Consider the following 24,954-nt stretch of genomic DNA (forward strand, 5'->3'; position numbering starts at 1 on the left):
TTCCATGTTTCGTCCTGACTATGTGGATTCATGTCTGAGAGAGGCTGCAGTTTTCCTCCTGGAAACCAGGTGTCTTCACTGCACCTTTCCAACCTCCGTCATGAAATTCTGTGTGTGTGTGTGTGTGTGTGTGTGTTTGCTCGCTCACCTGGGATGTGTGTGCCGTTGTATTTGATGTGCATCTCGTGCAGGCCAGCTTCGGTGGGTGAGTACTGCACTGTGACCGTCCCATCCAGGTTGTCTGAGATCAGTGGCTGAGCTGATTTACCTGAAGGCATCAGCACCTCACCTGAGAGCGTCACAGAGGTAAGAGACAGATGTGCACATGCTTTGATCATTTCCACTGGACTTTTCTGTTATTTATTATTGGCAGGGGAAGAGGGGTGCCATTAAACAGATGTTAAATTCATTAACAGATGATCAATATGGATTTGCTTCCTCATTTTGAGGAGGGTAGAAATCAATACATTTCTGGGTCTTGTAGTTTGGTTTGAAAGGGGCTTCTCTCAGAGCGATCACAAGATCTACCTGAGGACAGACACCCTTCTACAGAGTCCTTTCATATGGACTCCAGTTCATATACACAACTTTATTTACAGTAAGGACTGAAACATCTCGTAAAACCGAAACAGCAGCATGCAAAAGTTTGATCCAAACTCGTTACTGTGAATAGTTAAGTGAGTAGAGGATGAACTGATCTCCTGCTGGGAAGTGTTTTGGCATGGTGTGTTTCAATTTTACAAGAGAAATGAATTGAAGGAGGAGGATTAATCAGTTGGTTTGACAAATGTTAAGTTTTCATGTAACACTCCTGCCTTCTCCAGTCTGTTACATCGATGTATGGCTTCATCTGGTCATAAAAGGACCAGTATGAAAATGTTCAGGACAGTCTGATTGTTGTTTTGTGGAGATTCAGACAAGCGGCCAACATGTAAAATTGTTTGTCTTAAAGGGGCGTATGTCCCTCTCTCACCGGTGATTTCTCCCTTCCTGAAGGAGAAAGGTATCACCATGTCGAATGGTCTGAAGCCGCTTCCATTAACGCTGCTGCTGATTGGCTGATAGCTGTCTGATGTCACCTGAAAGAGACAGACAGAGTTTAACGTGTCTGTTCAGCACTTAAAACAACTTCCTGTCTGCCTCAGCGACCTGCACAAGAGACATGCTGCTGCTGCTGCTGCTGCCCAGCCCCACCCACAAAGAGGCATCCTGGGAAATGTAGTGTGATGGAGCAGGAAGAGGAAGGAAGAAAATGATGATGAGGTGATTCTGTGATGCAGCCACAGCCATGAAGAGTGCACTGAGGAAGAGGAAAGAGAAAAGGGCCACCAAAACAAACACCCTGGAGAGGAAAAAAAAAAAAAAAGAAAAAAAAAATCACCCGTAATTACAGCAACACCTTCGGCAACACCTCCCACAAACACCTGGGATTTATTATTTATGTTATGATGTTAAATAGAAGAAGCAATGACATGGAGGAGGCAAAGCAGTTGAGCGAGGACACAGAGTGGAGGGGAGCGAGGTCAAGTTTTAACCAGCAGCCACCTGCAAGAGAGAGGAGCATTGTGTGTGTGTGTGTGTGTGTGTGTGTGTGTGTGTGTGTGTGTGTGTGTGTGTGTGTGTGTGTGTGTCTGAGCGAGTGTATGTTGTTTAAGGGTAATTTCACACAAATGTTTATATGCAGAGATGGGCAATATGGCCAAAATCCTCCATCATGCTGTATGTAATTTTATATCATGGTAATGGTATATTGTTCTGTAAATTCAATTAAGAAATGGTTTTAAATAACCAAACAGCTAGGGACAGCTCCCACAGTGGACATCTGGACACATTTCTACCACTACATGGTATATACTGTCATATTACCCATCTCTATATATACATATGTGTGTGTTTGTGTGTGTGTGTCTGTGTAGGGGTACCCAGGGCTGGAAGCCAGCTCCAGGGGGGCCGGCCTGTTGCTGTAGAGACTTCTGCTCTTGCACCATGGGTACCTCATCAGTAGCCTGAAGACATGACAGTAAGGATTAACATCTGACCTCACACACTCAATGACAGACGTTTTGATGCTAACATACACCGCTGTGGCCTTGTGGGTAAATGCTGGTCTGTAAATTGAAGGCATGAATGAGGTCAAAAGTTGATCAGCAACTAAATCAATCAACCAGCAGTCTCACTTACACCTGCATCGACTGATTTTTTGGACAATGAAGAATGAAGAATGTCAAAGATGTGATGCAAATCAATCTGCAAACGGACTAAAAGCTCCACACAATAATTATGTGACACAGATTAATGCGACGTTCATGTTCACTGTGAGGGATTACACAACCTGTGCAAGTATCAAGAATCAGCTAATTGGTTTCTCGTGTTGTACCGTCATAAATAGAAACCAGCTGAATACGCAACAAAAACACACTGAAAACAAACTTGCTCCTTTAAACACTGAACCATTTTGGATCTCCAGTCAAACTATAATCAAGCCAAATAATGAGATCTTTGTCTGTCTGCATGTTTTTGAGATGCTCTTCCGTTCAAAGATGGATGTGCTCAGCTTATGAGTCCATTTTGGATCCCTAACCAGTGTAATAAAAATCAGAATGAACTCAATTCTGCATCCCTCCCTCACCATGACTTTGAAGGGACTGCGTGGGATGTTTTCTCCTCCGAAGCGGACGTAGATGACGTAGTTCCCGGGTGCCGGTGCAGTGTAGAAGATGTCGAATGTGCCGTCCTCGTTCTCCAGCACCTCGGCCTCCACCTCGCTGCCATCAGGCTGAACCACTACACAGCTCACCTTCCCCTTCCCAGCACCCGTAGCGTTCACCACCAGGCCCAGCTCCTCCCCGATGGCCACTGTGGGGCCCACACCTGGACCTGAGGAGGGGGGGCATTCAACATTTTAAATTTCTATAAAGGTGAACATTTTTCATGCGTTCACCCGTGGTCACGTACCAGTGACAGTGCACTTGCTGGCGTCTCCTGTTGCTGTGGCACGGACTCTGTAAGGCGAGGCGGGGATGTCGTCACCACCGTACTTTATGACGATGGTGTACCGGCCAGCACGGTCTGGGATGTATGACACCCGGTATGTACCATCACTGTTGTCATGGATACTGGGCTGCTTAGGTTTACCATCCTGATCCTGAAGCAGAGAGAGGGAAGAGAAATGAAGAGATGTGGGAGGACAGATACTTTAAAGGACCAGTGTGGAGGATTTAGTGACATCTAGTGGTGAGGCTGGAGATTGCAACCAATTGAATACCCCTCATTTCTCTTCTCACTTCCAAGCATGTAGGAGAACCTACGGTGGCCACTAAACTCACTCAGGTTCTCTCAAGAGGCAGCGTTTGGTTTGTCCATTTTGGGCTACCATAGAACAACATGGCTGACCCCACACAAGAGGACCTGCTCCTCCTGCCCCTCCCTTAAATACTACACACTGGCCCTTTAAGTGTGGGTATAGCTGCATGTGGATGTGTGTGTGTGTGTGTGTGTGTGTGTGTGTGTGTGTGTTACTGACGGTGATGAGCACGCTCAGTTGGCCCTGGCCAGCGTCCTTGGCATCGATGTTGAACTCAACAGGGAAGCTGGCAGGGACGCCACTGGTTAGCCCGGGGCCGCTAGCTCGCACTTTACTGGCATCGTGAGTCGGCAGAACCCTAAACTTGAAGGGACTGAAGAGACCACAGACACACAACAGACGGTTATAAACTGTGAACTTTTAATCCAGTTATCATTACGGACTAAATATTTTACTCCTGAACGTCCTCCCTCTATTGTTTGGCTTTTGAAAAGGTCCAAACAAAGAAGGCCCACAACACAAGCTCAGAGTGTACAGATCATTATCCTCCAATACAACAAAGGACTGCTGAGACAACCTCTGCTGTGAACAAGTAAATACATGTGAGCGCCTAAAAGATTAAGTTTACTTTTCCACATGTATTGCAGATCTGACTTTGTCTTTAAAGTGGACACCTGACATTAAAGGACCTTAATGTTAGTACTGCAGTACTGCTCTGTACCTGCGGGGGACGTCCTCCTCTGCATACTTGACAGCCACAGAGTACGGTCCTTCCACAGATGGAGTGTAGGACACCAAATGAGTCCCGTCCCCGTTGTCGGTCACCTCCACAGGCTCCGCGACGCCTTTAGGAGCGGTGATGGCCACAGCCAGCGGGGCCACGCCCGCCTTCCTGCAGTCCACTGTGAAGGATTGTGGGATATTGGCCCTGACCCCTGACCCCACACCGGGACCAGACACCTTGACCTTACTGGAGTCCACCACATCCTTCACTGCAACTTTGAATGGACTTCCTGGAAAGAGCAGGACAGGAAATACTGGTTTTAGTCAAAAGAAAAAAGGAATAAAAACATGCCCCTCTCGGCATGTCAGCGGACTAACATTTCTTATTAAGGTAGCCAGAAACCTCAGAAATATTGCCGCTAGTTTTGAAGTAATTGTAGAATAATTATGGTCATTTAATATGATTAAATATTCAACGCTTTTTTCATTTTTCAGAAATTTCAGCCATGTGAAAGCATGTGGGTTGCAGATTAGCCGCCTTCAGCTGGACCCACACACTGAGCTCTAAATGAAAATGGACAAAGAGGACAAACAATAATCAACTAAAATAACTGAAAACTATTCTGATTGATTTTTTTTTCAAGCAATGCCAAATGTTTCCTCATTCCTGCTGCTCAAATTGTGAGATTTTCTGGGTTTCTGGGTATAGTGGTTTGTGCACGCTGACTTTTTCTGTACCTCCAGCTGATGCCTTCACACAGCAGAACCACAAACCAACAGCTGTCTGCAAAAGGTGTCGAACAGGCAAACACCCTGAGCTTTTCCTGAACAAAGTCAATTAAACTGAGCTGTAGCTTTTTAACTTCAACCACATCTTTGAAACATTAGACTCAAACACCCGGCACGACTTTAAACAGCCAATAACATCTTTCCAACATTAACTGAAAAACCACATCATTTAACATCGGCGGTTGTTTATGGGAGGAAATGAGAGCAGAGCCAACAAAATTTTACAAGGGATTCCACATTTAAGCGCCTTTAGGAAATAAACAGACGTGATGGATCTTTGTGGATCTGTGCTGTTGATTTGAAGTCAATGACTAGACCTTTGAGCTTTCTCAAAATTGATCAGAATTTATCTTTAGCGGGTTATTAATGTCTGCACCAATATTTATGAGAGTCTGTCTTCATTTAAAGGATAATACAAATCCAATAAAAACACCAAAAACAATAATGAATTAATCCCATAACGAGGATTGTCTGTGCATCAAAGCCTGATGTATCTGATTCTTCTGTGCCACACAGCTCCATTGTTGTCCACAATGAATTAAAATCACATCAGTTCGTAGTTTATTTTGACTCAGTCCCACACTCACCGTCCTGCTGCTATACTCACTAGAGCACTAAATGTGTATTAATCCACCGCCTAAAATAGTCCCACAAAGATGCAATATTTCCTCGTTTGAGTTTGCTTAAAACCCGTTTTAGGGCAAAATATGAAACTACATATTGGTGAGATGTTTGTAAAGATGTAGCAGTGGACTTGAGGCTGAGAGCCACACAGAGTAGGGAAGTACTGAGAGACGGCAGCATGACGAGGCTTTCAAGTAAAATCCCACCAAAGGTAGAATATCTCATCTCACCGGGAATGTGCTCTCCTCCGTAGGTGATGTTGACATCATAAAGGCCAGGGGTGAAGGGAACGTACTCCACACTGCAGCTGCCATCTTTGTTGTCTTTGCAGGACATCTTTGACTCTGATGGACCCTCAACAGTGATGCCGAGACCACCGATACCTGCCCCTCTGGTAAAGGATCAACACCCAAAGTCAGCAATAGTTTGGCCTAAAGTTAGATACATTTTCATCCATCAAAACTTTGCCTTCAGGCTAACAGCACCTGGTGATGATGTCAAAGTTGTTGGGCTTGTCAGTCAGGGCTTGCTGGAGTCCAGGGCCAGTAGCCACCACCCTGCTGGGGTCACATCCCTCTGAAACAGAAACCTTGAATGGGCTCTTAGGGACCGGTGTGTCGTCATACAGAACCTGGACGCTGTGGACGCCTGAAATGCAAACCAGGCAGCAGCTGAAGAATGCAGATCACAGTAAAACAGTTTGCTAACAGCTCAGTGTTTTTCAGTGCAGCAGGTGTGTTACCGTTCTCGAAAGGAGTGTACTCGACGCCGTAGGTCCCGTCTGCGTTGTCGGTAACCAGACAGTCTGTCAGCGCTCCCGACGGGTTCCTGACCTCCGCCTTCACGTGGTCTCCTCCTCGCCGGGTGAGAGGACGGGCGTCCACCGTGAACGCTGTGGTGGCTTCTCTGAAAACAGCTGAAGGTGAGAGAAGGGCACAGTTAGTCCAGTTCAGCCGGTGAAAACAGCTGCTCCGTCAAATCAAATCATCAGAACGATGCTGCTTCATCTTGTACACACGCCACCTTTAACCAAACAGAGCTACACCCTGACTCAGACGGACGTACTGCACCTTGTCCCTCCACGCCGGGTCCGAACACTTTGACCTTGGAGGTGTCAACGGCAGGATCCACCATCACCTTGGCAGGGAACCCGGGGACGGCCTTGCCTCCATACTTCAGCAGCAGCGTGTACATGCCGGAGGTCAGGGGGACGTAGGTCACCGTGTAGGTCCCGTCTTTGTTGTCCACCACCTCGGTCTTAGCTTTAGCACCTGGAACACACAGTCGAATTTTTACATTTCAATCACAGAACTGAAGGCTGAATATCTAAAATATGAGCTGTCTTTTCTGCATGCTTTAAGCAGACAACACTGTTCACACCCTCAACATTACTTTGTGAAACTGGGACGACTACAAACATTATACTGACGTATTTGATGCTCTAGTGGTCTGACCATCACTGGAGTCTCAGACATTTAGACGTATTGACACACAGACTTGAGACCTGCGGCAAAACAAGACCTTTCCAGACCGGATTAGACTGAAGATTATTTGGACCTGGCCTGACTCCAGACTTGAGTCAGATCTGGCCAACTGGCTGCTTACATGCATTATGTTAATGAAGTATGAGGTCAGAGGATTAAATCCAGCCATTTGTTTATTTTAAGCAGTTTGGCAGCTGACTTCATATATCAGATGTCAGGATGCATTTAAACACATCAGCAATGAGAAATAAACAGGCTTGCTTGCTGCTGCCTGACTGTAGGACACAAAAACATCACTTTGTGAAAATGTCTGTCATGTCATATCTGCCCAAAGCCAGTAGCCAGTTCAGTTAGCTTAGCATAAAGACAGAAAACAGCTAGCCTGCCTCTGATGCTAACAAATTCCACCTGCCAGCAACTCTACAGCTCATTAATCAGCATGTTGTATCCTGTTTGTAAATTCTTCCTGGAAGTGTAAAAACAGTATTTCAGGTGGTTATGTATCAGACTCTTTGTTGGCTCTGAGCAGTTGCCAGGCAACCAGCGAAGACATGATGTTATTGTGTCTACACACCTTTAGTTTAACAGACATTTGTTGTTTTTACACATTTGTTCTCAAACAAGATCAACAAACAAGATACAACATGTTAATTTGTGAGCTTTAGAGGTGCTGATAGGTGGACTGTGTTACCTTTAGGCAGAGACACTTTAGCTGTTACTTGTTTCCTGTCTTACTGGCTGCAGCCTTTTATTTAATGGACAGATATGAGAGTGGTGTCCTTTTGTGCCAGAGAGTGACATCATGTGAAAACTACTACTCCTTTAAAAGATGATGTTGATTGACAGATTATCTACTGGCAACAAGTTTCCAGTCTCTACATGAAACCAGTGGCTGCCTGGAAGGAAGGAAGTATATCTCACAGCTAATGGATGACTTGGAACGAGATCAACACGAATGTGCAGACTGATTCATAGTTAATGGGCTAAAATGCGCACAACCACCAGTATGCTGGTTTGCAGCTGATGCTGGATTTACTGGTTTCTAATGAAGGAAAACTGGGTTCGTGTTACCAGAGCCTGGTGCAGAGCCAGTTGGACTGGTCGGGGGGGAGTCAAGCGCCGCCTCCAGGCTGAGTTGTCCTGGTCCAGCCTGGGAACAGTCCACATTCACCACACTGGTCTCTCCAACCTACACACACACACACACACACACACACACACACACACACACACACACACACACACACACACACACACACACACACACACACACACACACACACACACACACACACACACACACACACACACACACACACACACACACACTTATATATAAAATGGACAGTTCCTCATTCGTAACAAAAGCCAAAGAACAGATTGTTCTGGAGGTGGAAGCCTGAAGTCATTTCCCCTTTTCAAAGTTTTCTTTAAATAATCTCTTCAGTGAGTCAGAGGCTCAAATCAGAGTTGGAGCAAATTCGGAAGCTTTGCAGTCGTGAACAAAATGCATCAACAGTCTGAACTTCTCTAAACTGCTGAATCCGTAGCCTCAGCTCGCCCGTCCATCTTCCTCTCAAGACCCTCACCTTGGCTCTTTTCAGGCCCGACCCTGATGCCACCACCTTAGAGGGGTCAAAGGGCATCTGGATGTCAGCTTTGAATGGCGACCCCGGGATGTGGACCTCCTCAAACAAGATGTTAACCACGTAGTCTCCGGGCTCGGTGGGCAGGTAGGAGACGGAGCAGGTCCCATCGCCGTTGTCCGAACACTCGATCTTGGCCTCGGTCGGCCCCTCCACCGTCAGCCCCAGACCTCCCGTCCCGGCGCCTTTGGTGTCGATGGTGAACTCAGCGGGGTTTCCCACCAGACCTCCCTTCAGACCAGGTCCAAAAGCCTTCACCTGCAGGGGGATGAGAAGGGATGATGAAGGTGCCATGCAGCTGCAGCTACTGCTGTTGTTGCTGCTACTACTACCAATACTACTACTACTACTACTACTACTGCTGCTGCTGCTGCTGCTGCTGCTGTTTCTCTCAGGCCAGACCCTGACTGCTGTTACCTTGCTCGGGTCTGGAGGCAGCTGGGCCTCCACAGGGAAGGGACTCCCAGGCACGGGGTGTCCGTCGTAGGACACGTTGACAGCATGGACCCCCTCCTCTGTGGGGGTGTAACGGACCAGACTGATGCCTGCTTTACCGGGCTGAGGCTCCACTTTACAGGGTACTGCCTTCTTGCTGGGACTCAGCTAGTGACACACACAAACACACACACTGGTGATTACTTTTTGTGATTTTCATTGTTTTCAATTTTTTTTTGTGTGATCTAAGTGAAAACATAAGACATAAACACAGCATCCCTGACACTCACCACTGCCACCTCCAGGTGACCTTGACCTCCTGCTCCCTTGGAGTCCACCATAAACTGCTGTTCCTGCTCGACCTCCACTCCTGGAAGACATTTATCAATTTAACGGGTTTCTCAGGGAGGCCTCAGTGAAAACTAATACTTGTTTTGTAAACGATGAAACGCAGAGATGCAGAGAAGGACTGATTTCTTACTTCCTTCCAGGTTGTCCAGAGTGACCTTGCTCAGATCCAGCGGGGCAGCGACCCCGACTGTGAAGGGGCTCTTGGCGATGGGATCTCCTCCAAACTTCACCACAATCGTCATCTCCCCCTGCAGACACATTAAACATGCAGATCCAACAGTTACTCCATTTTAAAAGCACTCTGTAAGAAGACAGGAGGCGAAACAATGGCTATGCTGGCTCTTTGATTCTCCTGAAAACATGCTGGAACGTGACACGAGCGGGCCAGCGCTGCCCTTCACAGTGACTGCAGGCAGGTGAAGACATGCTGCCTGCACACACTGTTCACTGGGTTTTTCTGTACTGGTGCAGTTGGCGTACCTGTTGCGCAGGTGTGTATTTGACAGTCTGGGAGTAGTCGTAGTTATCGATGATGTCAAAGTCTTTGACGGGGGAGGAGAAGGAAACATCCAGCGGTGCTTTACCGGCTCCTTTGGTCAACACTGTGAAATGAGTCGGCTTACCGCTTTCTATACCTGGACAGCGAGATAAACAATAGGCAAAAGAATTAGATGCAAACTGAAACACATTGGGTCATCATGATTGCATGTGTGTGGGTGTGTTTGTGTGTCTCACCGGTGCGAGCCAGTCCAGGACCCTCTGCTTTAACCTTCGATGCATCATGGGAAGGATCGACTTTGACCAAAAAGGGGCTCTGTGGAACTTCCTGTGTGGAAAGATTCATACTGAAATCCATCAGAACAACATCTTCAAGATTTATTCAGATCATGACATGCAAACCTTTCAGCTGTGTGCACGTGTGTGTGTGTGTGTGTGTGCGTGCGTGTGTGTGTGCGTGCGTGTGTGTGTACCTTGTCAGTAAACAGGACTTTGACGGTCAGTTTTCCAGCAGCAGGAGGGATGTATTTGACAGTGAATGTGTCATTGGCGTTGGAGATGATGTCAAAGTCCACGTCAGCCTCTTTGTCACTGACCATGTTGGCGTCACACTTAATGCCCACGCTGACATCACCTGAACACACACAGAGAAATGATGATGTTTCTGAATTAAAAGGTGTTTGATTTCAGTGTGAAGAGACGACGTTGAGCTTCATTCATTTCATCCGACTGCCACAAGAGGGGGTTAGAGTGTTTGTTTCCTGCTGTCTGCTCCTGGGACGCAGCAGACCTCAGCTGTCAATCACAGCAGAGGAATTCAAAGAGTGAGAAGAATGAAGCAGGAAACTGTGTCAACAGAAACAGGTCAGATTCTTCAACTGCCGACCATCTGAAACCTCTCTGTCTTCACTTCCCCTGTTTACCTGCAGCCCGTTTGCCCGGGAAGCAGCGATCAGCGCGATGAAGGCTAACAGGCAGGTGTGTTCATCACACAGTACATCATCATACACACTCAGCTGCTGTGCACATGGCTGCAAAAGCCAAAGCAACACAGCAAAGAAACACTTCAGGTAACACAATACTGTTCAGTTTATATCGGCAGATGAAAATCTTTGCAGTATCAAATACTCACTGGCTGCAGGCACCGCTAAATACTCTGATACAGTACTAGCAACCAGTGGTGGAAGAAGTATTTGGATTTTTACTTCATTAACTAGCAGTACCCCAAGGTGAAAGTACTCCCTACAAAAGTAAGTCCTGTTTCAGAAATACAGAAATATTGGCAGCAAAATGTACTTAAAGTATCAAAAATAAAAGTACTCATTAAGCAGCAGAATACCTCCCCCCCAGCTGCGTGATATATTACTGGATTCTATGTTGGAGCTGGTTCAGGTAAAATTCAACTACTAATCTAACTACTTTATATACTATTGGGTAGTTTATTCTTCTTTGTTTAACATTCAAAGTAATTATACACTTAGAATTTAAACCTTTATCTGTGAAAATACTCAAGTAAAGCATAAGTACTTCAAAACTGTACTTAAGTACTTGAGCTAAAAGTACTTAGTTAGGCTCAAAGCTTCAAATAATAGACTCCAACACAGATGAGGAAGGAAAAACACAAAGCATTAAAATGTTCTCATTAACTTCACTTCAGTGCTATTCTGTCTGTTTCACGAAGTCCTCACTCATACAGTAAAATAAAGAAATGTGACACGTCAGGAGCTAAGAGGAGGTGAAACAGCAGGACAACTGTAGTGTTTGCAGCTCTGTTGTGGAGTGAAAAGAACAAAAGGACTGGAGTCACTCACTGCTTTACATGTAGGCAATAAAAAAAAAAAGAAAGAAACATTTGCCATTACATGACCTCTGCAGACATTAAAACAAGTCGTTTGTAACCGAGGTTCTATGAACTGTGGATGACTGCAGCATCAAACACGGCTGAAACGTGTGCAGGTTCTGTAATATGTGAGGGGGGGCAGGAAGCATCTCTTTAATGTACTCTTGTTCTTGGTTTGTGCAGGTAGATGAAGAGTGATCGTGTGTGTGTGTTGCTCTGCTCAGGAAGGTCAGAGTGATGAATTTCCTGTCAGGATGTTTCTGCCTTGAGATCATTGTCAGGACATACCAGGGTGTGTGTGTGTGTGTGTGCGTGTGTGCGTGTGTGCGTGCGTGTGTGTGTGTGAATCATTCACAGACAATCTAAAGGTAAATGTTTGTCAGCGTCGAGCGTCTAGACGTTTTTTAGTGCGTGGACTCTTTTTGTGAGTCGTTCTGACACAGATGGGAACTGCTGTCACACCAAATAAAACTGTCTGGAGATTTCCTGTCTTAATTATTAGTCTGTGTGTGTGTGTGTGTGTGTGTGTGTGTGTGTGTGTGTGTGTGTGTGTGTGTGTGTGTGTGTGTGTGTGTGTGTGTGTGTGTGTGTGTGTTCTTACCATCTCCAGCCCCTGAACAGTCGACGGTGAAGTGTGTGGGTTCGTTGGCCTTCAGTCCGGTTCTCTCCACTCCAGGGCCGAAGACCTTCACCATGTTGGGGTGACTGCCTTTACCCACGTTCACCTACAACAGGAAATGACATCACTATTCATTATTACAAATACAAATACTAAATACGGAGTGCCACAGGGCTCTGTCCTGGATCCACACCAGTCTCCAGTCGATAAACTACTTACAACAACATATTTAAACCCTTTTTTTTTTTTAAACATGGTTTCATTTCACTGAACTTCATGAGTACAGACCTGACATGTCAGCACAGTTTTGGTAAACACTAACAACACTAAGATGATGTTCATATTTCAAAGAGAATTAAATATATGTTAACTCTTCAGAGGCTGATAACTGACAAACTGAATCTTCTACTTTAGTCTATTATAGCTGCTGAAGACATGTTTAGCAGCATGTTGGCAACAATAATGAGCAGGAAGAGTTTCAATGAGGAAAAAACAAGGACTGAAAATACTGACAAATCCTGCAGAGTGTAGTCAGTTCACCACTTTTACCCACAGATATCCAAGACTGAGCTTGATTGAATTTTCAGGAGATTACATTTACTTCACACACACTGAATGTTTTACTGTCTGTACACACACACACACTCACACTCACACACACACTGATATTTATGGTCACTGATGTGTGTTCAGTCGAAGTCAACTGTCGCTTCTCTGTTGAGAGATCCTGGTGAACATTGGAGTCGCTCATATTTCTCTGACAGTCACAAGAATAATTCTGAATACAAAGAAAGTCAGAGAGCGTCACAGATTTTCCAATTGTATCTAAACCTGTTTTCATTTTCAACACCATCTCTAGTTTTAATGCTACAATTAAAATTATGTCACCTAGAACTCCTAAAATATGTGAAGTACACCTTCAAATAACTGAGCAAAAAATAATGATAATAATAATAATAATAATAATACTAGAATACTCAGTAAAATGGAAATAAGAAACAAGGTTAAGAGTGAGCGGAAACCAAAGCAAATGAACCAAACAACACATAAAACATTTAAATGAAATGTGAGAATTTATTTTGAGACAAATCTAACTTAATTTGTGATTTAAGTGAATATAAATGAGTTTGGACTTTAGTACAGCTGATGATTAATGCGAGTTTCAGTCAACATGTCGGTTACAGATTCATCAAATGAAACATTTGTTTATCAGCTGTCTCCCAGGTTTGTTTTCAAAGCAACAACAACAACAAAAAGACTGAGGGCTGAATCTCTTTTAACCCTCAAAGGCTCGGAGGAATCAAACGTCCCCCAAAGGCAGCTTGGCCTGTATAGTTCTGTCAGCAAACCAGTGAAATGATCTTGTTGCTGTAGAGACACACCACATCTGTACCATCGATTCCTGTCCCACAGCTGACTCCACACCAGGTTTCTTTCTAGGTGCAGTTTATTTTCTCACAGTGCAAATTCACACGTTAAAGACTCCAAAGTTAAACTCAGCACAAAACCTCACTGCGGCTTTACTTTGGCTCAGTGGTTCAGGCCAGTGACTGCGGCAGTGAACTGATTTCTGTCACTGTAATTAAACTCTGCTCAGGGACAGTGGCTGGGGTGGTTTTCTGAACCAAAACGGATGGTTAGCTTTACAGCCTCTAAGAACTTGCATTAAATGGAGCATTGTCAGTGAAGATGAGCTTTTTATGTTGCTTCAGCCACAGTTGTGGATAGTTCGGGTCAGATTTCCACCGTGAACCGCTCATCCACACTGGCTTCTTTACCTTCCCATTGTCAATAAAAAGGTGTCACTGCAGCGTGTTCCCAGCAGGGCTGAGAGCTGGGTGTGACTGTTTATTTTCTATCCATCGCCTGTGTCAACATCACAACTGGAGGAAGGTGTAGTCGGTGCCAGGTGGCCCGCAGGCTGCTGCAGCTCGCAACAAGCCTGCTGAATCATCACAGTGACATCAGCTCTAAACATGGAAAAATACCTTCTAGACAAGCACAAACGTCCCCAGACCATTTCAAATCATTTGTGAGCCAGTGCAAATATTTGTAATCCATTGAGGCCAGAAGAAAAACGAACATCTTGTTATGTTGCAGAATGTTGTTTTTCCACCATGAATGCTAAGAAAAGATTTGTCCAAATATTATGAAACAGTGTCCCGATCGAAACACTGATTATTTTCTTAGGATTGCACAATCAAACCTTCACTGAGCCAAATCTCTTAAGACTCTTCGTGGTCTTTTATCTTATCCCGTTTAGACTTTGAACCTCAGTCACCTCAGCACAAAGACACTCCTGAAGCTTGCTGGCATCCTCATAAATTCCCAAACAGCACGCAAATCCAGACATATCTGAGCCCTATTAGAAGATTCTCAGACTAATTTTCCCTGCAGGTGAAACTATAAACACCCTCCAACAACAGAGAGATGGAAAGACAGCTGATAAACAAAGTCAGAGTTAACATCAGCAACTACAAAGCACACAAATGTGTCAAAACGTGATTAAAAACAACAAAATGCAAGATTAGTGCATTAATTTACTGTAAAATGAAAACATTTTCACTCTGTTTCATGCTTTTTGTGATGATGTGAAAAGGTTTTTATTCAACAGGAACTTTTACTTTAAAAAAAAAATATATATATATATATATATATAAAATCAGATGCTGTGAGGAAAATAGCTGAGCGTCACTCATCTGAACCTTTCACTCTACATATGTGTTTGGACTGTCCATGTTTCACATGGAGCGCCTGATACCTGTGCAGGTGAAACAATCAACCAGGACAAGGACATGATCCCATGATCCCTCACTGGCTTCCCACCAGCTGTTTGCAATCTTTGATGGGAAATTCAGTCTTAACTCACTGACTGGGCTTTTACTGCAAGTTAATACTGATGCAAAACTATGACAAGCTGCAGTTGTCATGAGAGCGAAACGCACTCAAATAATGAAATCACCATGTTTTGTTATTTGGACCCTGCCTGTGTTTACAGGCTCAAGGCGGCCTTAAACATCAGGATCAGGCTTATTCTGATGGATCCGTACAAATTAAACTTGTCTGTTGTCTGGTTAACCGATGGCTCTAAATAATAAGGTGTGTCAGATTACGTAGCTACAGCTGTTATTTCAGTGTGTCAGATACGTGTTCAATCAACACTTAAGTAAATATGAGTATCGAGCATTAGATTACAAAAGCTCTTCACTGGTTTGTAACTTGGATCAGAAAGGTTCAGATTAGTGAAGTTCGAGTGGAGTTTGACCAAACAAACTGTTAAAAAATACAAAAAGCAAAGTGAGTTACAGTGCATGGACAGTGGATCCAGAGCAGGAAAGGCTGGTTAGTACACAGTGTGGTCAAACCCCTTTTCAGTCTCCATATAGTTAAAAATTTAAAAAAAAAAAAAAAAAAAAAAGTGATGTTTTAGTGAGGGTTTTAAAAGACAAACCAAAGGCTGTTACAGTGCAGGTTATAGTGGTATCATCTACGACATATAAACTTAATCACATGAAATAAACATCCAAATACACAAAGACAGTTTGTCAGCTACATCTTTGATCATATCGTGGAGATTAGTGACAGGCAGTCAAACTCTTTCAGTCAACAACAAAGCAAGTGTAAGGTGTTAATGATATGTAGATATGTAGTTTGCATTATTTTCATAGCAGAAAAATTGCTTTAAATGAAAATCTGACAAAATTCAAGTCAACTTTGCAGTTCAGATTCAGATGTGAGGCCACTCAAACAGTCAAGCTAATGGCTTCACGCCACATGACACAGCGTCTGTGATGGAGGCTAAAACGTCGGATCATTAAAGCCGTCAGCAGACTGCAGACCTGGTCTCTGATCATTTCATCGCAGATGTTTCTGTTTTTTTAAACTAGTATTAGCCTCTTAGCTAGCTAACAATAGCAGCTGCCCAGCAGATATTAATGCACATCTGATTAGCAAACAAAGTAGCAGGAGCTAATTTGTTAGCTTGTGAATACTGGAGCACGTTCAGTCTCAATCTTATGTCTTTCTGACAAATATGGAGCTGGAGTCAGGGTGTGGTTAGCCTAGCTTAGCATAGCATAGAGAGTGTTAACAGGGGGAAACAGCTAGCGTGGCTCTGTTTAAAGTAAACAATTTTTTTTAAAATACCATTTCTGTGACTTATCTCTGTGCTGCTACACTAAAAGCTGTACGTCTCCTCGGTGTATGTAGTGATGATGATCAGAGGCTTCTTCGCTTTCCTGCTCACATCTTTACATTCTGACTGCACCGTCTGCTCTGATCGGAAAACCTTAGCACTTCCTGCCTCAACCAGGTCCTCAGATTTGAGCGGGAAATTACTTCCTGTTGTAACAGGGTGCCGTGATTGGCTGCTTACCCTAAATGGGCTGTTGGAGATGGCGACTCCTCCCCAGGCGACGGCCAGTGTGTGTTTGAGAGGTGAGGTTGGCGTGTAGGAGCAGGAGTACAGCCCGTCACCTTTACTCCTCACTTTCACCTCCACAGGAAGTCCCTCTGCGTCCTGACAGACAGACAGACAGACGGACATTAAGATGGTGGACAAAACTTCATGAAATAGATCCAAACACAGTCAGAGAATTACACCCTCTGTTGTTTTAAGGGGCACACGTGTCTGTATTGGTCGAGTATGAGAGGATTTCTGCATCTTACCTGGGCCATGATCTTCAGAGGTCCTTTCCCAGCATCCTTAGCGCTGACAGTGAACTCGGCAGGTTGGTTGACCAGGCAGCCAGTCTTCTCAAGACCTGGCCCGTAAGCCTGGACCTACAACAGCAAAACCAGTACGAGTTAAAAGAGATGTCCAGGATGAGCAAGGGCAAAGTTTGATGGATCGCTATTGGCTAAAATAAAGCTGATCAAAATCCAATCACATCTGATCATCTGACCGACCTTATCGGGGTCACTGGTGTTGTTGTCAGGGACAATGTAGGCCATGAAGGGGCTGTGCTCGATGTCCTCTTCGTCACAGGTCACGTGGATGGCGTACTCTCCGGGCTCCGTCGGCCAGTAGCGGACATCACACGACCCGTCGTTCTGGTCCTCGCACTCGATTTTAGCCTGCGAAGGTCCCTCAATGGCAAAACCTGAAGACACGGCAGGTCACACTGATTGCTTGGTTGCATTTTGATCCAGTTTAGAATCCTCTGATCTGAATCGTTTGATCGTCCACATCATGTTATTCCTGACGTCGTCTAAACTCTGTCCATGGTGTTAGCTGTTGGAGGACAGAGGCTAGCGAAATAACAGCGGGAACTTATTGACTTTAAAGCCTCTGATCAGCTGTTTGATCCAAAATACTGCAGGTCCTGATTCAGAACCATTTAGAGTCTGATGGCGGTAAATATCCTGAGAACAAAAATAAACCCGGTTTGAAAAAAGTCAGACTCACCCAGCACTCCGACATCCGTGCCAACAGACTCCACGACAAAGGTGGCAGGTTTACCCACAATGCCTCCCTCCAGGCCAGGACCCCAGGCCCTGATCTGCTGAGGCCCCGCCTCCTGACCCACCGTCACTTCAAATGGACTGAAAAGAGCGATAGAGCGAGGTGTCAACACGAGGAAAATCCCACAATGCCCTGCTCTGAGTCTGATGATGTGGTGACAATACAGCATATGTATGAAAAACTGCACACCTTTCGCAGTTACTGGCTGTGAGTGTGTGTACAGATGGAAACCACCTTCATGCCAAATAAAACTGTCTGCTGGGATTTACTGTCTTCATCTGATTGGTGCAGGTATCTGTGAGGGGTTTCTTTTGTCATCAGCTGCATCAGGTTTGAACCGGCTGGAGACGAAGCTGCGACTTGTTTAGCCTCATCTGTGATTTCAGCCCTCTGTTAAGAAACTCTGTCCTGATTCAAATCATCAGCAGTTTATGAGTTTTGACAGTTTGGACATTTAACGTCAGCACATCTGGACACATGAAAGAAACAGCCTGAAGCCAGAGAAGCTCGAGTTTGGACACGGTTTCCATAAATCTATCCCCTTTTTAAAAAACACAGCTTCTGTTTCTCTGCACTGAAAGTAAGCAGAAATCAAATTTCAGCTGGACTTTAAAGATTAATAAACGCTGCATGAAAATCTTGTCGTCGCCATCCTCCAGTGGTTTAACTTCTCGCCCTGCTGCAGAGACATAGAGGTGCGCTTAAAGACCCTGTGACATCACTGGTGGGCGTGGTTACAGGTGTAACACAGCTCATTTCTAACCACACCTCGAGGGTCCAGGGATGCAGGGTGTCTGTACATTTGTGATACTGGGCTAAATAAATAAAAGTGGACTTAGCCACAGCCATCAGTGTCACAGAGCTTTAACCACAGAGCTCCTCCCTCCAGTGGAAAAACATCAACCGTGTGTTTCATTAGCCACCGAGCTAACTGTCAGCACTGGATGAAATAAAGCAGAAACCTGCCCGAACACAGCTCCCCAAAACCCCGAAGATTTGCAGAAGGCTTCTTTATTGTGGGAACTTTCTGACCTTGTATGACCCCTGAGGAAGCCTGTGCACGACTCTGTTCTGAATTATGACTGAACCACGTTCAGGTGCGGTCGACGCTGCTGTTCTGCGAAATGTTTGTTTTACTTTGTATTTTCAGGTCTTTTCCTCACATGTGCAACTTATGATAAGTCTGGCTCATCAAGCAAGAAAACACACATCAGCGTGTTTTGCCGCCAACAACAATCCCTTAATTGGCTTCTCTTCCCATCTGGCTGCCTGCTCCGAAATTTGGGGAAGTCCCTGATAATAATACAAATACTGACAGAAACAGCCAGTCTGCTCCACAGAGGCGACAAAGAACACGAGGCTCAGACTGAAAGCCTCGTTCCCCTGCAGATCCAACCACTCAGACCAAATGAGGTAATGTGCTGAGCTAATTCTTTGAAGCACACACACGCACACACACATACACACACACACACACAATGTGCAGCTCACCTCTTCGGGATGTGCTGACCCCCCCAGGTGATGGAGACTGTGTATTTTCCAGGACTGTTGGGATAATACTCGTAGGAGAAGACACCATCCTGACTGGAGATCTGCTTCACCGGCTCCTCGATGCCCTCTGAACACACACACACACACACACACACATTACATTACATTACATTACATGTGATTTTAAGATTATTCTGAAATTGTGTAAAATATTCTCATCTGCCATCAGCCCTGAGCTAACAGTCCTAAGAGGTCCTGGTTTCACTCGACAGCGTGAACTGAACTCACTGGGTCCTTTGACGAGCACCTTCAGGTCTCCACTGCCAGCGTTTTTGGTGTCCACCTTGAAGTCGGCGACCTGTTTCACCCTCACTCCTGACGGCTGGAGACCGCGACCTGTAGCCCTGCAGGCCCCCGGCATGCAGGCTGAACAAACCAGAGAAAGCACACATGCGGGGGTGATCATATGGATCATGGTGGGTTCTAGCAGGGTCATGTTTACCGTGTTTTTGAGTCCTTTTGAACAGTTTGCTGATGTTGTGAACTCACCAGGCCCAACGTCCACACTGAAGGGGCTCTTGGGAATCCCCACCCCTCCGAAGGTGACTGTAACTGCATGCGGACCAGCCTGGGTGGGCCGGTAGGTGCAGCGATATGTGCTGTCGCCCTTATCCTCCATCATCGCCTCCACGCTGTTCTGGCGCCCCTGAGGGTCTCTGATCATGGCCGTCACATCTCCTGTACCAGCTCCTACAGAGACGATGTGAAGAAGAGGGACTTTAAGGAGTCAGTCTCCAGCTTCAGTCAGAGAGGAGGAAACTTTGCAGACTGCAGTATCTCTCCTTTCAAAAGCCATACAATCTGACTTTAAACATTAAAAATCAGCTTTTAAAGTGACCATTGCTTTAGCTACCACATGTTTGAATCTCCAGTTTGTTGCTGGGCAGCTGGCGTACATTCACCTTCTATGAATTGTTTTTTTTTTCCTGGAAATGTCAACCTGTGGTTTTACTTCATGTGGCCATGCTGGTGAGATCCTAAAAGACTCCACCACACAGTGTATACGCAGCTGGAGAACCAAAACCTTGAACCACAAGCGCCTAAAAGCTGCATACAGCTGCAGAGACTCTCAGCAGCTTCAGCAGCACTTCGACATAACACATGTGATTCAATGTGAGCATCAATATTTTGAGTTATCGTTATGTTACACTTCTGTGCTGTCTCTCCATCTCCTCACTACTTCTGCTAAAACCCTTATGAATGATGCATTCAAGGACACACTGAATCCAACATATCCAGCAGACAAAGTATTCAATGTACAGCAGGCTGGGTTTCTATTTTGGGGAGTGAATGTAATAAAACTGCTGCTTTTCTGGAGCGCTGACACTGGAAAATGTGGCAGTAATGCATTACTTAGTAAGGCGTAACAGTCGCTAATCGCAGTGTGCTCCATTACATGAACACAGTCCTTTGGTCATTGTCTCACAGGATGGTGGAAGGCTGGCTCCAGTTTTGCCTCTGTGGGTTCAGTGGGTATACTGGGGTGGCACAGGGCCCGGACGTGTAGGGAGGTGGTGAGAAAAAAAAGTAAGTAACTCTGAACACTGCGTCTTCTTAGCTGCTTTGCTAACGTTAGCACCTGGTGAGCCTATATTAAGATATCACCTGCTCTGGAGTGGAGCTGCTCGCAGTCACCTGAGGCCACATCCAGGCTGGTGATGGTCAGTAAATACCGTCACGCTTTGATGAAGCTGGGCCGAGTAACAAAGTCATGTAATAATGAGAAATGTAAGTAATCCCTTTAGCTGGTAAATAATTAATACATACTGTGATAACTTTCAGTGAGTACAATGTCTTGGCCAACAGTGATCCCGACAAGCTGACGCATGTGAAGACGCCTCCGGGGTGTGTGTGTGCTAACATAGAAATGGCATTTGTGTATTGAGACGAGTCATAGACTGATTATGTAACGTGTGTGTGGCTTCACTGGTATAGATGGTTTCCAGTCTGTGATCACATCCTCTCAGAGCCGAGTGATGACACCTTCTCACTGGACTGAAGGCTGATTTGACCCTTCCTGTAAGCATATCTGTGTTTGTGCACATTGAACACTCTCAGATGTTTGTGAGTCCTCTGACCTGCGGTGTAGATGTCAAAGTAGGTGGGTTTGTTGGCAATGTTGCCCACGGGTTCGATTCCTGGGCCTTTGACCGTGACCTTGGAGGCGTCGCCCAGCGCCTTGTCCACATCCACCTCAAATGGACTTTTGGGAATCTGCTGGCCTGCAAACATCACCGTCACCTAAGACAGAAAAACAACAGTTACTGCAGGAAGGAAGCGTTTCTGGATTGTTAGACGTTTACAGAGAATGAAACGAGGCTCACCTTGTGAGGTCCGATGACTTGAGGAATGTAGGTGACGCTGAAAGTCTTCTTACCCTCGTTTGGCTCTGCCTTCAGCTGATCAGCACACAGACAGATGTTACTGATGAGACTACATCAAATAGTATACAGAAATATAAAAAGATGACAGAATAGTAGAGGAAGAGGAGGAGGAGGAGGATCAGGTGCGTACCTCCTCTCTGGTGCCGTCAGGATGATCCAGGTAGACGGTGACCTGACCCTGACCGGCGCTGAACGTGTCCACAGTGAACACAGCAGGACGCATCACCCTGTTCCCCGTCGGTTCGATACCTACAGGAGAAGAACGTCAACAGACACAAGTCGATAAAAAAAAAACTAATGTCATCAATGATTTTACCAAACAATCATCTCTCACTTTATCAACTCTCATCAGAAACTACATCCTCTCTATGTGCTCTATAGATGTGTTTATGTGTTTATGTGTATCAAAACATTCAGAGGAGAAACGATCAGTTTATTAATCAATTCATCGATCAGCAGACAATGAGCCATCACCCATTCTGATAATCGATGAGTAGCTTCAGTTATTTTTCAAGCAAAAATGTCAAACACTTACATTCCTGCAGCTCAGTTCCTGTGCATGTGTGTGTGCGTGCGTGCGCATGTGTGTGTATGTGTGTGTATGTGTGTGTGCGTGAAGTGTCCTGCTGCCCCTGTAGCCAGTTCCAGGTATTTCCTCCTCAGGGTTACAGTCAGTTAGACAATGATTGGCGAACTCACCAATGTGTGTGTGTGTGTGTGTGTGTGTGTGTGTGTGTGTGTGTGTGTGTGTGTGTGTGTGTGTGTGTGTCAGTTATAAGTGCAGTCCATTGTTCAGACTAACAGCTGCTCACTTCCTCACATTGTCAGAGAGACCAGTGTTTCCAGTGCTCCCATTATCCAGCACAGATGGAGAAAAACAGGTCACAGACACAGAAGCTTTCGTGCTATTCAGTCAGCACCCAGACATCCTGAGAGCTTCGTGAAGACGTGTGTGACTAAATGTAATGAAATATAACGACACATGAACAGCAGGACGTTAAAAATGCCTGATTACTGTTAACACCTGGTTATTTTTGTTTGTGCGTGTCACTGTTTGCTGCTGCAGCACCCAGACCTTCTACAACTGGATTGCATTTATCTAAAGTTATTCTGTTACTGTCTGCATTGTATTTTCCCCGTTCGGTCTGTGTGTGTGCGTGCGTGTTTATGTGTGTACCTGGTCCATATGCGCGGGCCTTCTTGGGGTTGAGTTTGGGTTTGAGTGGAGCTCCTGGCTTCAGTTTGGATTTGGGGAACTGAGACAGGTAGGTCATCACCGACTGCTCGTCCACACTGGGATCGATGATCTCCTCCGGAGCGATCACCTGCACATGAGCGCACACATCAGAGATTTGTCGACTGTGAATCAGTGAGTAGAACTTAAAATAAAACTGCTGTATCAGCATTTTTACTTAAGTCATTATAGCACACTTCTGTTTCAGTCTATCCTCTTCACTTCAAGGAAAAGTGTAAAAAAACAAGCTTCCCTCTGCTGTGAACAAGCAGGAAACCTCTGTGTGATGTGCTGCTGGTGACCTTTGACCTCTGGAGAAAAATCACCGCAGAGTGAATCCTGTTCACAGTCCAGACTGCAGCAAACACTATATGTATGAATCATCCCTGCAGATGCTTCACAGTAAAAGCCCCCAGCAACACCCCCTTTTCTTGGATTCATTTGAGTTTTCGAACACGCTGGGTGGAAGCTGGTAAGAATCTATATTTGGTTTTCTGCACTTGCTTTTCTTCTTCTTCTAAAATCTGAAATTCTAAAAATCAAAAGTAGACAGGTCAGAGGTCACAGTTAGAACACGTCAAGGGGAATCTAACCTGCGGGATGCCCAGCCAGTCGTCAGCCAGCTGCATGGCCTCAGTGGCGTTTTCCACTGGTTTCACTGGATCCCAGGTCTCCCAGTCTGGACAAAGGCCTGTAAAGGACACACAACAACACTGTCAACCACAACAATGTACAGACACACAACAGTGCGAGTCCTGCTGGGAAAATACTGAAACAATGAGCTCAATGATGTTATACTAATAAAAAAACACACATGTACCAACCTGGTGCACAGCTGTCGACCAGTGCTCCCAGTGCTTTGCCGTTACTCCAGTCCCGGCTGAAGTTGGTAATCGGCAGATCAGGGACTTTGTGTTGGATCCAGCCCAGCAGACGCTGTTTAGGTGTCTTTGACTCTGACTGAACAGAAGATGTAGTAATGCAGTCACAGCTTTCAACTATTTATTTTGTTGTTTATTTTCTTTCAATCTTAAAATCTGGTTTTATCACAGAAGGCTGATTTTGTCATGAGATGAAGTCAATAAAAGCTCAGCTGGATGTTACCTCTTCTTCCTCGCCCTCCCAGACTGGCATGGAGATAGAGTAGTGCAGGATCAGAGTCCAGACCAGACCCAGGATCAGCTTCAGGTTCCCATCCACGATGGCTTTGGAGTCTGATGGAGAGACACAGACAGACCTGAGGTCAGATTTACATTCTGAAGTCCTCTTGATGTTTGTTCTGCTGTGTCTCTGGATGTTGCATTACTAATAAACAACTAAATCACTATGACAACAACAACAACAACAACAACAACTGCTAATAACAAAGCAGCAACAAAACAACAACCAGGTTCCCAAACCACAACATTAATATTAACACAGAGAGAGCGGAGCCTCTTCCACAGGGTCCGCCATGTTTCTACAGAAGCCCAGAACAGACAAACCAAACACTGGCTCTCGAGAGCGCCTTTAGCATCGTTAGCGGCCACCATATGGGAGAGTTGCAATCTGCAACCTCACCACTAGATGCCACTAAATGCTACAGACTGGCCCTTTAAAGTCTGAGTTTGAAAAACACATTCAAACCTTTTAAACTGGTTATCAGCTTTGTTGAGTTAAATCAAATTCAAATCCACACGATGAGGAAGAGGAAAAGATTCACATTTAACTGCTGTCATCCATTTTTACACCACAGCCTCAATCTGCAGCCCCTTCTGACCAACCTGCAGGGCCTCCCACCCCGACACTGACTCGACCTGCGGATCCACGTCTGAAAACAAGCCGGTGACAAACCCGACAAGCTCACCATTAACATCAACATTTCACCCCTTTTTAGCAGAGCAGAACAGAGTGTTGCGCAGTTACAGTGCTCATTAATCAGACCTCTCTGTACCAGCTGGTGCCGCTCTCACACACACACATGCACACACATGCACACACATAGCAATATTAGCTAATCTGTGGCTGC

The 24,954-nt window shown here is 45.3% G+C and overlaps 1 protein-coding gene across 4 annotated transcripts in view; it reads right to left on the reverse strand.

Annotated features, from left to right (window-relative positions):
• Positions 1-24,954, reverse strand: part of flnbl (filamin B, like) — a 59,458-nt gene that overhangs the window by 10,989 nt on the left and 23,515 nt on the right. Inside the window, exons 2-35 of one of the 4 annotated variants that reach the window (XM_070992825.1) lie at positions 24,051-24,160; positions 23,771-23,906; positions 23,540-23,637; positions 22,890-23,037; positions 21,843-21,961; positions 21,653-21,727; positions 21,407-21,569; positions 19,818-20,018; positions 19,557-19,694; positions 19,269-19,395; positions 17,721-17,857; positions 17,222-17,415; positions 16,982-17,095; positions 16,689-16,832; positions 12,296-12,419; positions 10,328-10,488; positions 10,092-10,182; positions 9,837-9,991; positions 9,487-9,604; positions 9,296-9,375; positions 8,988-9,173; positions 8,514-8,828; positions 7,996-8,113; positions 6,511-6,711; positions 6,183-6,356; positions 5,926-6,088; positions 5,671-5,831; positions 4,026-4,317; positions 3,524-3,677; positions 2,956-3,145; positions 2,630-2,877; positions 1,923-2,006; positions 974-1,079; positions 149-289 (exon numbers count right to left, since the gene is read on the reverse strand). In XM_070992825.1, the coding sequence (XP_070848926.1) occupies positions 149-289; positions 974-1,079; positions 1,923-2,006; positions 2,630-2,877; positions 2,956-3,145; positions 3,524-3,677; positions 4,026-4,317; positions 5,671-5,831; positions 5,926-6,088; positions 6,183-6,356; positions 6,511-6,711; positions 7,996-8,113; positions 8,514-8,828; positions 8,988-9,173; positions 9,296-9,375; positions 9,487-9,604; positions 9,837-9,991; positions 10,092-10,182; positions 10,328-10,488; positions 12,296-12,419; positions 16,689-16,832; positions 16,982-17,095; positions 17,222-17,415; positions 17,721-17,857; positions 19,269-19,395; positions 19,557-19,694; positions 19,818-20,018; positions 21,407-21,569; positions 21,653-21,727; positions 21,843-21,961; positions 22,890-23,037; positions 23,540-23,637; positions 23,771-23,906; positions 24,051-24,160 (5,166 nt within the window). Of the gene's footprint in view, positions 1-148; positions 290-973; positions 1,080-1,922; positions 2,007-2,629; positions 2,878-2,955; positions 3,146-3,523; positions 3,678-4,025; positions 4,318-5,670; positions 5,832-5,925; positions 6,089-6,182; positions 6,357-6,510; positions 6,712-7,995; positions 8,114-8,513; positions 8,829-8,987; positions 9,174-9,295; positions 9,376-9,486; positions 9,605-9,836; positions 9,992-10,091; positions 10,183-10,327; positions 10,489-12,295; positions 12,420-16,688; positions 16,833-16,981; positions 17,096-17,221; positions 17,416-17,720; positions 17,858-19,268; positions 19,396-19,556; positions 20,019-21,406; positions 21,570-21,652; positions 21,728-21,842; positions 21,962-22,889; positions 23,038-23,539; positions 23,638-23,770; positions 23,907-24,050; positions 24,161-24,954 lie in introns of all 4 variants that reach the window. The other 3 variants (XM_070992836.1, XM_070992806.1, XM_070992815.1) reach the window with 3 other exon arrangements.

Source organism: Chaetodon trifascialis, chromosome 3, assembly GCF_039877785.1.
Source record: "Chaetodon trifascialis isolate fChaTrf1 chromosome 3, fChaTrf1.hap1, whole genome shotgun sequence".
NCBI lineage: Eukaryota > Metazoa > Chordata > Actinopteri > Chaetodontiformes > Chaetodontidae > Chaetodon > Chaetodon trifascialis.